The 15,127-nt window shown below is 41.7% G+C and overlaps 1 protein-coding gene across 7 annotated transcripts in view; it reads left to right on the top strand.

Moving 5' to 3' along the window:
* Nucleotides 1-15,127, top strand: part of PRDM2 (PR/SET domain 2) — a 127,749-nt gene that overhangs the window by 19,379 nt on the left and 93,243 nt on the right. For all 7 annotated transcript variants that reach the window (XM_054541485.2, XM_054541490.2, XM_054541451.1 and 4 more), the window contains one exon: nt 13,844-13,961. In XM_054541485.2, coding sequence (XP_054397460.1) covers nt 13,844-13,961 — 118 coding nt within the window. The remainder of the gene's footprint in view (nt 1-13,843; nt 13,962-15,127) is intronic.

Below are 15,127 nucleotides of genomic sequence, written 5' to 3'. Positions count from 1 at the left end.
GCAGATTTATTGACATGCTTTTGAAGGCAAATTATTTTTGAAGTGGTGAGGTGGGGGAGGGAAAAGAGAACAGAGTGGATTTTCACAGTCATCGTCCATCAAAGTTATACTCATATATATTTCATAGATTTCATTAATTTTCCTATTTTAAGATTGATTCTTAATACGAACCTGGTCACCCAAAGGAGCTCGGTTCTCTGCGGTCTAGGAACTGTTTTGTTGGAGGAGTCTTGATCCTGCGTTAGAATGGTTGTGAGTTCTTCCAAAGTGGAATCTAAATGTTGATATTGTTCTTGTTGCATCGCTGTTCAGAAATCATTTATTTGATATGTCTACACCTTTAACCTTAGGATTAATTATGCCTTAATTCTTGTACAGTATTAGGCTTGTAATATTTCTAGTGTATTGGACTTGACACTTATATTTCAATTATATCAAACTTGTGTTTAAAAAAGTCTGCATGCCAGTCAAAAAATGGTAGCAATAACTACTACTTTTTTTTTTTTTTTGGCTCTTTTACAATTTCATTTTGCTTTTGACAAGTTTTAATATCAGATCTGCAGAAGACCGCCTTTGATCCCAAATGCCAAGTATCAGTGGAAAAGTGTCCTCTTATGTTTCTAGTGGTTAACACATTTCTGATTTGGGTGTAATTTAAATGGTCTGGTAGTAATGAAACTTTTATTTGGATTATAAAAATTGCCCACTTTTTATGAGTAAAATTTTTAGCATCTTTTGTTATATTTTCATTATTAGAAGAATATTAGTTATATGCTATTTAGACCTGATTGTTACGGCATAAAATCTATCAGTGTTTTTCAACAATCACCCCAGTAATTCTTCAGGGTTAAGACTTATTTCAGGATAATTTACAGTTTTCCCTTCTCATATTTATTGCTGTCATTTTCAGACAGTGAAAATGAGCAGTAAATGCTTGAAAAACTGAAAAATAACTCTACACAACAAAATTCAGATATAAAAAAGTTTGAACTTGAAGAAGATTGACTTATAAATAAAATCCTGATGGTTATTTTAGGGTGAGGTTATTCTCCCCGGGAACGGATCAGCATTGCTTTGATGGGTTTAGTTGTCAGTTCTGTTTCTTATGATGGGTATGGTCTCGAAGACAATAGCATAGAATAATTTGTTGATATATGCCTGACAGTTGAGTTTCAGGGACTGCAGGATCCTCGTCATGGGCATATTATATTGTTTGTTATTGATTCCTTTAGAAGAAGCAATAGAGTCCACAGCCTGCCAGTATTTTCAGCACTGACTATTGAGGCTACATTCTGAACTGTTGCGCTCACTTGTATCAGTGTGTTCCAAGTCGGTCTTAGTGTGATAGCTCCCTCTGAGCCCAGCTCTCACAAAGCTCCCCGACCTACATATTCTTTGCTTTCTTTCTCTTCCTTCTGTTCTTCACTCAAAACTCACCCCTGTCTTAATATCTCTTAACCTCTCAATTAGAGCCCAGCTTGCTTTGCATGTGAGTCTTCGATCCTTCCACTTGAGCCCATGCCTGGGTGGCAGCGAGAGCAGTAGTCATTGTGCCTCCTCGCCTGGCTCTCCATGCTCCCTTCTCTCCATTCTCAGATCGTAGGTATCCTACTTGCTTCATTAACATTCCACACCCATCCTGATACTTAACTTTTGAGATATTCCACTGTTTTCCTTCTTATTTTCCTAGACTTATCTAGGAATGGCTTTATCTCAGGAATGGTTCCATTATCTCAGTTGTCCCTAACATTTATTCATTCCTTCCCTCATTCATCGTGCACAGACTGTATCCCAGCATGTTATGGGTTCTGCAGTGAACTAGGTGGGCAAGGGCTCTGCCAGTAACATACTCCAAGAGGGAGACAGTTAAAAAGCAGGAAGACAAGCAAGGTAATTTCAGATAGTGAAAACTGCTGTGAAGACAATTAAACAAGATCTTGTTATAAAGGATGATGGGTAGAGGTGAAAGGAGGTCTTTGGATTACATGGTCAGAGAAGGCTACTCTGTGGAGGTGATTGCTAGTAGAACTGAAACTTAGGTAATAACCAGGAACCAGATAGACACATGAAGATCTGGAAAAAGAAAATTCCAGGCAGAGTGAACACACAGTAGTACAAAGGCCCTGGAATGGAAATGAGCTTGGTAGTTCACAGAACAGAGAGCAAGCCATGGTCTGGAGCGTGGCCCTATCAGGGGCTCTGGGATAAGAGGACATTGGTGTGAGAGGCAAGGTTTGTAGGGCCTTTAGGGCTATGGGACAGTGACACAAGCTGATTTTCATTTTTAGGATGTCCTCCCCACTGTGCTACAGAGACTGGATTGTAAGGGAGCAAGAGTGTGGTGATAATGTGCGTTCACTACTGAGATTAACAGCATGGTTTAGGACAGTTTCTTCAGTTGGACAACTTAATGGACCTGACAGCTTTTTGAAAGAGGGTCCTTTTTTGTATTTCAGAACTAATTTGACTCTTGTTCTTTTTCAAAAATGGTGTATAAGCATTTCTTGGTTTGTGTTTTCATCTGTTTATTGTTTATAGCAGTCCTGCTCATTTCTTAACCAAATATAATTTAATGCCATTTCAGTAAACTGAAGCTTGTTTGATTTTTTTTCCCATTGTTTGTTGCAGCATAGTAGTTTAGATTCTTGTTTGCAAATCTATACAAAGGTGGGTTCATAGAATTTTAGCGATTTTAATATGGCATGATTCTAAGCTGTTTTTTGCTTGTAACAGTTACTTTGGTGATTATTATTAGTCTATCATAGCAATAATATATATTTTAGTATGAATATACTATGAATTGTTCTTAATATTAAGGAAAATTGGTCTAATCTATTGCGTCATATATTGCTGTCACCTAGTTAGTTTTGATCAAGTCAATATTTGAAACTAGGTACTTGAATTAAATAGATTAAACTGATATAATAATTGCTGATAATTCTCTGGGCAAAGCATGTAAAAGGAGTTACTTATATAAATTTAAATGAGACACTAATAAAATTTGCTTATTCTTATATATTTTTAAAAATAAAAACATTAGTATGTGTTGACCATGTAAGATGGTACATGCAGCTTTATGTAACAGCAGCCAATGCCAATGTTATGCTGTAGAGCAGAGTTACCTTGCTAATTACAGTCAACATATGTCTAAAGAGTATGGACAGAAGGGCTGGGTAGGGAGAATGGAGGAGGTTGGTTCTGTGGTTCACTCACGTACCTGGAGCAGACCTGAGGAGGGTGGAGTAAATGGTCAAAGAAGTGTGGGCTCAGCTCCGGGGTCGCCAGAAGGACAGAGTAGACTTTGCCAGTGAGGTGGGGAACCTTTGGAGGGTTTTGAGGAGAGGGCTGTTAGAGTTGAGTTAAAAAATTCTTAATAAGTACAAATAATGAAACTATTCTACAGGGCAGAATCAGGACTTGGTTACTGGTTGAAAATAATAATAATAAAAAATAATAACTTACCGTGTTTCGTATATGTCAGGCACTAGCCTAAGTGCTTTCCGTTCAGTAAGTCATTTACTATTGACTGCAACCACATGGGGTGGGCACCATTACTATCCCTATTTAACAGATAAGAAAGTGAACACAATCGAAAATATTTTCTTAGTGCATTAAAGTTTCATTTTAACATGATTTAAAGATGAGAATTTAGGATTTATTGACCTGTTTAGTCATTTGACTTTAAAAATCAACTTTGAGGTATAATCTACATACAGTAAAAGGTAACTGTTTTAACTATATAGTACAAGTTTCACACCCATGTAACTATCACCGCTGTTGAGTCATAGGACATGTCCGTTACCCCAAAAAGTTCTTTTCTACTGCTCTGAAGTTAGTCTTTCCCTGCCCAAGGTCACTACTGATCGGCTTTTTGTTCCTACACATTGGTTTTTCCTATTCTGGGGTTTCATAGGAGTGGAATACATATAGTCCTTGCCCTTTGGTGTTTGTCTCGTTTTGGTCTTTATACTGTTTCTGAGATTCAGCCATGTTGTTGTATGTATCAGTAGTTCATTTCTTTACAGGAGCTGTTTTATGGGAGACCATCTGACCATCTAGATATGTCTGTTCATAATCTTAATTCCAAAGAGTTAGCGAAATCTTGGGATGGCTTTCCATCTCTCATCTTAGTTAGCTCTCTCCCTTTTTTCTAATTCTAAAAATATATATGATATAAAAAGTTGAAACCACTTTCACTGTTTTATCATATTATTAATATAGAAGTATATTTTTTATAGATAATTGTAAATATGAATCTGATTTTTTCACTTTAAAAAAAGACTTCTAAGTAAGGTGGTTGCTATCTGTTTTGACTTAAACCTCAATTAATAAATGTGTAGTTTAGGAAATTAGCATGTTGAATGAATAGTGGTAGCACTTGAAATCTCATTTTGAATCATGTATTCTACTAGATAAATTAGCAAATTTTAGAAAATCTGGGATCTTGTCTTTCTGAATGAAAATATTATTTGTGAAATTCAAAAAAAAATTAACAACCTGAATAGCATTTCCTTAAGTCACTGGAACGAGCTTGTGGCAAGAAGCCTTTCCTCTTAGGTTAGGATAGTAACACTTTGGCAGAGAAAAAAGCCGTGGGACTGTTTTTCTCTGCCTCTCCTTTGATGCCCTCTAACTCACTCTCCTTGGTCAGTTCTGGCAATGTCATTCCAGCTGTGTGACCTTGGGCAAGTCCTTGGCTTATTTGTGTTCGCTTTCTTATCTGTTAAATGGGGACAGTAATGGTGCCCACCCCATGTGATTGCAGTCAATAGTAAATGAGTTTCTGGATGTAAAACCCTTAGGCTAGTGCCTGACATATAGGAAACACCGTAAGTTATTATTTATTACTGTTATTTTTCAGCCGGTAACCATGTCCTGATTCTGTCCTGTAAAATAGTTTAATTACTATTACTGCTTGAATTCAGACCCAAACATACCTTCTCTGGGCTATTACAGAAAGCTCCTGATTGATTTCCTCGCCAACAGTTTTCCTCCCTACGGGACCATTCTCCATAGGCCTTACAGGACATGCAGCTCACTCTCTGGGAAATCAGAAAAGCCGGCGGTCGTTGCAAGTTGTTGGGAATGTTTTCGTGGAGGAGCTGGGATTTGAACTTGACCTGGAAGGATGTGGAGGATATTGATCATCAGAGGAATTGAGGGCCAGGTGAAAGCCTAAATTGAGAAAGGCCCAGAGTAGCAAGGGGACTTAATGTGGTGAGGGTAGGAGGGGCCAGAGGGTGTGCCAGGAACCCAGATGCCTGTAGGGACCAGGGATGACCTGTAAGAGTAAAATGGGGATTTTTCTGTGATTTCTTCCAACAGAATTTTTTTTTTTTTTTAATCCATGGGTAGACCGAACAAACCCCATGTGAGATGAAAGGCTGTAGCCCACAGTTTGTTGCTTTGGGTGAAGATAGCTTGAGAAGTTAAAACTCAGTCTCACCAGTAACAGCCTCAGTGGGAGGCAGTAGAAAGCTCCTCCTGCTTACCAACTCCCTGTCCCCACCCTCACCCATTCCCATTCTGTATTAGAATCTTCTGGACAAGAGGAGGGGATGAGCCCTCAGGTGTCTTATTTTCTTTGCTTCTCTTGAACGTTGACAGTCTCTAAAGCCAGCAGACCAACTACTAGATTTTATTTAGAAAGTTTAAAAAGCGTTTTGAATCAGATACTTTGTAGATTGCTTATTCAAGAAGACAAAAGGTTCAGAGAAGTTGAATGTAGAGTAGCCTAGAAGCCAGAAAGCCTCACCCCATCTCGTCACTCTCCTGCCCAAACCCTCTTGTGTCATCCCACCACCCTCTGAATTGAGTCCAGCTCTGCCCTGCCTTGGTTTTTTTTGCATGTTCCAGTGGTGGCTGCCTCTGCTTTCTTCCCAGCTCTACTCTGGTGCAGCCGCGGTGGCCTCTTTTTATTCCTGAACAGCCCAGGCCCCTTCTCTCCTCGGCATGTTTGCCTGGACTGCTCAGTTCTTAATACATGACTCATTTTCATCTCTCAAGTCCAAGTCCCTGTGTGACATCTTCTCTGAGAGGCCTCCCCCTGCCATCCTAACTAAAGCACTGCATTGTCCCCTCCTCATCTCTCTTACATTACTCTTTAGGTCACTGAGACGTTGAACACCGCTAGTCTGCCACATTAGCTTGGGGCACAGGTGGGCAGGACCTGCCCCTTCTCTTGGTTGCTGCGTTCCCCAGGTAGTGCTGCTCCAGCACACGGACACTTGCTGCTAATATGTGCAGGATGATTGGAGATTCCTGAGTAACTTCAGGTTGGAAGATGTCAGTGGCAATGGGAACTGGAGAAAGGGATTGGACGTGACAGATTTTGAAGGATCAGCAGCAGGGTTTGGCTCTGTTGACCACCCTCACTTCCCGGAGTCTTCCCCAGCTTTGGCGATGCCATGTGCTTGGTGCCTCTTTGGCTCTGCGATGACTTCTAGGACTGGGACTCATTTGCTGTGCTTTTTCTTCCGTTTCATTCTTTGATAAGGGCATTCTGAGGGCTTTGTTTTCGGCTGTTCTCTCCTTCTCTGCTTTCCATCGAGGACTCTCATCCACTTCCATGGACTCCATGGCCAGCTGGGGCCGTACTGCTCTTACAGCCATCTCTCTGTGCCCAGACCTCTGGGCAGTTGATTGCCAGGCATTTGTTTGCCCGTTCGCAGTGACCACTGCTCTGAGCTGGGCACTCTGTGCCAGGCTGTATCGAGGCGAGTAAGCAGAGCCTGCCTGTCTACAGCCCTAAACTTGTCTCTCTGGAGAGAGGCAACCAGGAAGGGCTTTCACAATACACAGGGCACACTGTTGCAAGTTGTGGAGAGTGTTGTAACTGAGCCATAGGGGAAATCCTACTAGGTTAGAATAGTGGGGACTGGCTTCTAGGAGGCTAAAGTGTTCTCTGGGTAGAGCCCAGGCCTGGAATACAAATGCAAATTGGCCCCTTTTGGTAACCTCACCTTGCTGGGGTCTCAGCTTCACCACCCTGTGGTTTAAAGTATTGGGAACTTTCTTCTGCTTTTTTCTCCATTTCCTGCAGGAGCCCAAACGGGCATTGACAGTAAGTTGTTGTGTTTAATACTCTGAAGCCATTGCAATTTATCTCAGTTTATTCTGGTATATTTTGCTTTTTCTCCTTTAGAGATTGGCAGTGAAACCCTTCAAATGAAAAAGACTCTTGTGCCTGTTTGGGGAAAGCAAACGTCACAGCCATGTTTTGTCCCCAACTTTGCATACTTGACACTGCTCACTCTCTTTTCACATGTACATTGATGTAGAAAGTTATAGAAATTCCTTTTCATGGCTTTTTTTTTTTTTTTGAGACAGTCTCACTCTGTCCCCAGGCTGGAGTGCAGTGGCACGATCTTGGCTCACTGCAACCTCCGCCTCCTGGGTTCAAGCAATTCTCCTGCCTCAGCCTCCCGAGTAGCTGAGACTACAGGCACGCACCACCATACTCAGCTAATTTTTGTATTTTTAGTAGAGACGAGGTTTCACCATGTTGGCCAGGATGGTCTCAATCTCCTGACCTCGTGATCCACCCATCTCGACCTCCCAAAGTTCATGGCTTATTTTTAAGGGAAAATATATAAAACAAAGTATGGAAGAAAAAGATATTGCAGGGCATAGAGGGAGAAAAAGGAAGGAGGAGGAAGAGGGGAGAAAGCTTACAGTTGTAACGCTTGTAGTTTTTAATGTTAACAGTTGTACTCAGGAAGTGGGGGAGGTGCCCAGGAAGGGGAGAACGTAGGACATGAATGTTTGGATTAAGGCCCCCTGCCTCCCTCCACTCTTGTAGGTTTGGTCTCTAGGAGTCGGTCCTGTCTTCTTCTCAGTCCTGAGAGGGGAGGTATGATGGAAGACTGGAGGCGGTCTTAGTGCAGCAGCAGCTTGAGCTTTTTGATGATGTTTGTTGTATCTATGGATGTTTACCATATTGGAAATTATAACAAATTATTTTGAAACAGTTATAGATCCACATGAAGTTATAAGAATAGCATAGAGAGTCCTATGTACTCTGTTTATTTTTGAGAAGGAGTCTTGCTCTATCCCCCGGGCTGGAGTGCAGTGGCATAACCTCAGCTCACTGCAACTTCTGCCTCCCGGGTTCAAATGATTCTCCTGCCTCAGCCTCCTGAGTAGCTGGGATTACAGGCGCGCGCCACCACGCCTGGCTAGTTTTTGTTTTTTTAGTAGAGATAGGTTTTTACCATGTTGGCCAGGCTGGTCTCAAACTCCTGACCTCAAGTGATCTGCCTGCCTCGGCCTCCCAAAGTGCTGGGGTTACAGGCATGAGCCACTGCACCCAGCCCAAGTCCTGTGTGCTCTTTACCCAGCCTTTTCTAGCAGTAACATCTTACAAAGCTTTAGTACAATATGAAAGCTAGGAAATTGATTTGGTATAATAATGCTAGTTAGACTACAGGCCTTACTCATAAATCAGAAAAATTTAAAACATAAGATTAAGCAATCACACATTTCATAAGCCACCAGAATGATGACATTTTCACACATGATAGCCTCCAGAAAACTCCACTCTACACACCTGAGAGTGAAAAAGGCAGACAACATCTTAGTGTTGTTATAGCAATAGTTCTGACCTTGTGGGCCCCAGAAAGGGAATTCTCAGGTGTCCACGGACTGTGAGGTATGAGACCCCACTGGGTTGGTGGTTAGAATGTAGACTCTGGAATCTGTCTGGATTTTATCTTGGCTCCACTACTTCAAAACTATGTAGCTTGGGAAAGTTACTCAGCAGGGCTGCTCTGTGGCATAGTATTTGAGAATCCAGACCCTGAAGCGAGATTGTCTGGATTGAAATTACCTAGCTCTGCCACCTGCTGGCTGTGACTATGGGGAGACTTTAGTTTCATCGGTAACATGGAGCTCATAGAAGTGCCTATAGCAATTGGTAGTGTGCAGATTAAATGAGGTGATAAGTGCTTAGAATTGTCTGACACATCTCGAACGCTCCGTCTGTATTAGTTGTGATTGTTACTGTTGTGATGATTAAATGAGGTAATGCGTGTAAAGTACTTAGCACAGATCTTGGCCCAGAGGATGGAATAAATGTTATACTCCCTAAGCTCCTCACCCCGTCCAGCAGAGGAAATGTATCAGGAAAGCAGCAGAAGGGCCCTTCAGAGGCTCCCCAGCAAGGTCAAAACTCGTGAATCAAAATCTCTCCAAAGTTTCTTGTCTCAGGGAGCAGGAACAGAGAAGTTCTTCCTCTAGCCAGTGGGCTTCATGAGGAGGGGGTCCTTGATCCTTACCACCTAGCATGGTGCTAGCTCTGAGCAGACACTCAGGGAGTATGTGTTAATGACTGACGGATGGGCTGAATGAAGGAGAGAGGATTTGGCGATTAATTGGGGGAAGAGAAGCGAGTAGTGACTTTCTTTGAGTTTGAGGTAGGAAGTTGGAAACATCGGATTAATGAGATCAATTAATAGTTAATAACTAAATGACATTAAATTGACTGAAATTTAACATGTTAAGTTTAATACATACTGTTCCAGATCTGTTCATTGATACATGTTTACAGACTGTACTTCATTAAGCAGTCAAATAATGAGTCCTCATTGAGGTCAGCTAATAGGGAAGCAGAGAAGTCCTTTAGCTTCTTTCGTATCACAGTGATCAGTGTTAAAAACCCATGAGACAGGAACATACTTCTATTCAGGGGCAGCAAGGACGGGGCGTACTGGGAGACACCAGCAGCTGGGGTGCCTTGCAGAGCTTGCGATCTGCTCTCTGCTCTCTGCTTGATGACTTCTACTCTGCTTATTCTGGGTAGATGAGCGAATGGCGATGAGTGTTTCTCAGAGGCCTTACCCCTGCCTGCCCCTCCTGCCTCAGTTCTAGCTGCTTCTCCTACCTTCTCTGCTCTGGACACACGGGTCTTTTTGCCTGGATACTGCGTTTCCTCTTAATTTGAGATTTGGTCCTGGCTGTTTTCTTTTCCTGACATGTTTCCCTGATATTGTCACAGACTCCCTTTCTACTTCTAGAGAGGCCTCAGCATTCTGTCTGAAGAGGCATCCCCATCCCTACTCCATGACTGTGTTCCCTTTTTTTTTTGAGACAGAGTCTCGCTCTGTCAGCCAGGCTGGAGTGCAGTGGCACGATCTCGGCTCATTGCAACCTACACCTCCCGGGCTCAAGCAATTCTCTTGCTTCAGCCTCCTGAGTAGCTGGGATTACAGGCATGAGCCACCACGCCCAGCTAATTTTTGTATTTTTAGTAGAGACGGGGTTTCACCGTGTTGGCCAGGCTGGTCTCAAACTCCTGACCTCAGGTAATCTGCCTGCCTTGACCTTCCAAAGTGCTGGAATTACAGGCGTGAGCCACCACGCCCGGCGTTCCCCTCTTTTTTTTCATTCGCCAGTGATCAGAAGGCATGTGTCCCCTTTTTTATGCTTGAGTTTTCTACAGGGCATCAGCCATTGTACGTATGTGTTTAATTTTGTCTCTATTTCTTACCAGAGTGATGCCTTGTTGAGGCAAGCGTGCTGCCTAGAACATTGCCTGGCCCGTAGCAGGGATTTGGAAATATATAAATAAATAAATAGAGTAGATGGTGCAACTTATTTTAGACAAGATCAATCTGGGAAATAGTGCCAGGATCAAATTGTGATTCTTTAGTGTAAGAATCAAGATGAACCTGTTTAGATATGATATTACATCTTATCCTGTCAGGATATGTACCAAGAAGAGATCCCAGTTTATGAGTATGTGGGGGAGAGAATTTTTTGAAAACATTCCTTTGTTCCTAAGGTTCACTTGTACATTGGTTGCTTGGAATTAATGGCATACCACATTTTCTAAAAAAGAGTTCTTATATTGATCCAGAAGAATACCTACCTCAAATTCAAGAAATTCAGGCACATGTGGAGGAGATATTTCCTGATAGATGACCCAGCTCTTTTATTTATTTCTATCCCTCCTTTTTTAAAAATGCTTTAAGTTAGCTTACAAAGAGCCATGTACTCATTCAAGTATTTAAGTGACAACAAACATTTGAAATCTACTGCTAAGCTGGGGGAACACAACACTGAATAAGATAGACACCATCTGTCTTCACTGCAGTCTCACAGAGGAGGCACACAGTAAACACAGAGCTATACAAATAAGCGTTTAAAATTGTGGTAAGAGCTATGAAGGAGAACCAAGGAAGAAAAGAGGGTGGTTCTATTTAGGAAGTCCAGCCCATGAGTCTACCTTCTATTTCTCAAATCATTGATTTTCTAGAAATGTTCTAGGCAGTTTGCGGCCATAGCCAGGGCCATGGAGAGTCCAGCGGGGCTGTGGGGGAGAAGGGAGGGAGGGCCCTGGGGCTGCCCAGCGTCTGGGTTGTGCTGCTGTGAACTGAGGTGCTCCTGTTGTAGTTCGGTCCTTTTGTAACGTGAAGGATACGACAATAACAGAAAAAGCTTTCCTCTACTGGATGTATGAGTCCAAAAGGAAAACCAATGGGTCTAGTGGGACAAGATGTGGAATAAAGGAGTAATTTAAAAGAAAAAAAAAAGACAAAAAGTAATGGGTTGACTTAAAACAGATAAACAAATGCATAGGATTTTTTGGTATTTCTTTTTCCCATGGCGTCTCTGCTGAGGTCCTTCATGTTCTCGGGCGCTTCAGAAATTTTAATACACGTGGTCTCTAACTTGTACTCAAGTTACACATTTCCTGTGGGAGTGACCATTCCTGCTTTAAGCGCCATCTCCTGCTGACATTTCCATGGAAATATGGAAGTTTTAGGGCAGAGGTTCTTAGATGATATTCCAGCAAAGTCTTAAGTGAAAACTCTGTGATGGTTAGGACTGACTATAGGCACTCGAATCAGACAGATATTCAGATCCAGGCTTTGAGCCATTTAAGCAATGTCCCTAAGCTCTAATTCCCTGCTCTGTGTGGAGAGGGGGAGACACTGATAATACCTGTCTCTTGGGCTATTTGGAGTACATTCTACCCAGCATGTAAGACAGCACAGTGCCTCGAGTGAGGAAGTTCTCAGTAAATATGAAGTTGTCATTAGAATTACTGTGAAAGTGCCTGGAAGTATCCGTTTAGGTTAGCAGACACAGTGACTTTTCAAAGCGGATGTGCTCCTGGGGAGGATAAATGGTGCTGAGTGTTTGCCTACGGTCCCAACTGAGACAGAGGAAGAAAACCCCCTTTTACTTTACTAAATGGCCAGTGCTGATAGGACGTCACTCTGGCTAATATTTGTTAATGTCACTTACTTTATCAGTGTTATTAAATAATCATTATGTAGCTTAGGATGCCAATGCCAACTACCAATGTAATACCTTTTCCCTCTTTGGAAATAAATTGTTCACATTTCCAAAAATCCAGCTTATAGATTAAGAATTTAAAAATGGGGACACTATATTTAGTAGTGAAAAACGTCTATGGTTAATTTATTCACACTTTAGCTAATTAAAAGTACCATAAGACCATTTTCTGGGGCTAATTGGCTATCTTATATTTGGAAAATGTTTCGGGGATATTGTTGGGACAAAGGTGTAAATCAAGGAGGAACAAAGCATTTGTGTGTCTGAAATGTAGGCTCAGTTGGCTCGGCTCTGTACAAGAGACAAACCTGTCTCTAGATGCCCTCTCTTGGGCTCTCGAACTTGAAGCAGGCCAGAGAGTAGATGATCATGTTTATAATGACTGTGAGATTTATTTCTCTTGAAGTAGACTGTTGATAATTAATAAGCCAAAAATTGAAATGCCGAGAGTATGCCAGTTTGGATGATATTCTTTTCTTGGTACATATATTCTTGAAGACCACAGGAGCTTCCCTCTTGTGGGAAAAATTAATCTTTTTTGTTTGGGGTTTACTTTTGCCTGTGTTGGTTCATTTAAAAGTCCTGGAGAAATGTTTCCCTGTGCAGTGAAACGAAACACACTCAGACTACAAAGCCTGTCATTCTTAGCAGTGCCATGGTATGCACATCAGTTAGACTTGATCAGCACATCAGCTCCGTAGGATATGTGATGTACTGGTTACTAGACCCTTGGTTTTCCTTTGATTTGAAAGTTGATGAGAAAATCACAGTCATATTCTCCCAGTTGGCTCAAATGTCTCCCTTCCTTACATACATATCTAATAGTAATCTTTTCTTAAGATTATGATGAATTCCAGCCTAAACTTTGATAAATAATTTCTAAAAATTCTCTGTTTCTTAGCAACTCTGGGATATCCTGGTGACTTTGCTGTTTAGTGACTTGGTAAACAGTGGTAAATTACTGTTTCCTGGAAAGGTGGCACTTGCAGTAAGGGACCACAATAAGTTGTCGTGTTTTGGGGTGGAATATTCAAGCCCCATCCAGTTAGGTAGGGGTTGTTGCTGGAGGGCAACATGGATGGGGCAGGGTTGGAGGGCCCCAATAGCCTTTGTGGTGTGTGCTGAAAGCATTCATTGAAGTGGGCAGTGTTGATTTTTATTTTTTAAATGTGCTAAGGTACTGATGGTAGCCTTTGATTTAGAAGTAAGCTTATGATATATTTTGCTGCCAGATTCTATTTGAGTTTAAAGCAGTATGGTGGCAGAGATGATCATATTTTGAAAATGGCCACAGGTGGCTGGAACAAAATAGAGTAACACAGACATGCTTGAAGGTTGCAGTGGTTTCCTTTGGACAGTTACAAACAAGCATCAAAGCAGCTCCTCAAATGCTTGACATCATCGTTTTGGTCTGTTTTGCCAGCTTCAGGTTTCGGTTACATTTTTGCATATTTGCTTATTGAATCAGAAAAAAAAAAAAAAAAAAACCCATGATTTGAGTTTTCTTTCTTTTGCTATGATCCTTCTATTTCTTGACTTGCAGAGCACTACTGAGCCTGTGGCGGCCACCGAGACCCTGGCTGAGGTACCCGAACATGTGCTGCGAGGACTTCCGGAGGAAGTGAGGCTTTTCCCTTCTGCTGTTGACAAGACCCGGATTGGTGAGTGCTCATTCTGTCACGGAGCAAGTCAGGCAGTAAAGAGCAGGTGGCAGTGAGGCTTCCTGCAGGGGCATGTCACGTAGGGAGCGCACCATAAAAGCAGCGATTTGCTCTTGACTTAGAAGATTATATGGTATTGATGCATTTTCCAGTCAAGAATCCAGGTTGGACATGGGTTGTAAAAATAAAACCAGGAACACACACACACACACACACATGCGCGCGTGTAGGTCCCATCCCTCTTGCCCAAGTGTCCTCCTCCTCTGAGTCTCCCTGCTGAGCCTCGCCCCACAGAACGTGTTGTTCCCTTCTCCCTGATTTCACCATGAGGAGCATGATTGTACCATTATATTCACTTCATTGTTTTGTAATATTTTTACACTTGGCCCTGTTGTTGCTTGTGAGTGCCTTTATTTCTTATGTATCTTTGTGCTTCCAGTACCAGCTACTTTCTGGACCCTCTGTAGATACTTGAATGAATGACAAGCTGTGAGTGTATCTAAATTCTTCTGGCTGGGATTTCTCCTTGAATACACACCAAGCTTGTGTGTGTTTGGTCTTTTTGTGGCCTAATCTTTAGACAGAAGCTAAGGAAGTAAATTGTAAAACTTTAGTCAAAATACAGTCTTGGAGTATATCATATTTATATCCCTGTTTCTTTTTTTTTGATGTACTTCCGATATTCCAATTTATATGTACATATGTATGAAAAAATTTTAATACATGCTTTTAAAAATTCTCATTGGAAACTTATTCATTGAGCAGTTTGAACATATTGTTCAAATGAAAGTGGTTGATTTTATAGCTCAACTGATTGTTAGTAGTGTTGTCAAATGCAGTTCATAGCGGACTTACAGAGAAGTGGAATTTGTACATCCTAGCAGGATAGGACTGGCCCAGCCTTTACCCCCCATTCTGTACATGAGGAAACTGAAGCCAAAAGGTGAGGGAACCGATCTAAAGTGATGCTGTGTGCCAGTTCCTTGACTGCCGGGCCAGACTCCTGCCATTTTACTGCCTGCTTGCTCATTATATCGCTTTCCGTTATGGTCAGTGCATAGTAAATAGAAATAACCCTAAGAATACTGTGGATGAAGAGCTATTTTGGCTGTTAGAAACTCTGAAAAGTGAGCCGTTCCAGTAGCTAAGTTTTCAGGAAGCTTAGT

This window comes from Pongo abelii, chromosome 1, assembly GCF_028885655.2.
Source record: "Pongo abelii isolate AG06213 chromosome 1, NHGRI_mPonAbe1-v2.0_pri, whole genome shotgun sequence".
NCBI classification, from domain to species: domain Eukaryota; kingdom Metazoa; phylum Chordata; class Mammalia; order Primates; family Hominidae; genus Pongo; species Pongo abelii.
Note: the sequence above shows the minus strand (reverse complement) of the source record. Positions and strands in the feature narration are given on the sequence as shown.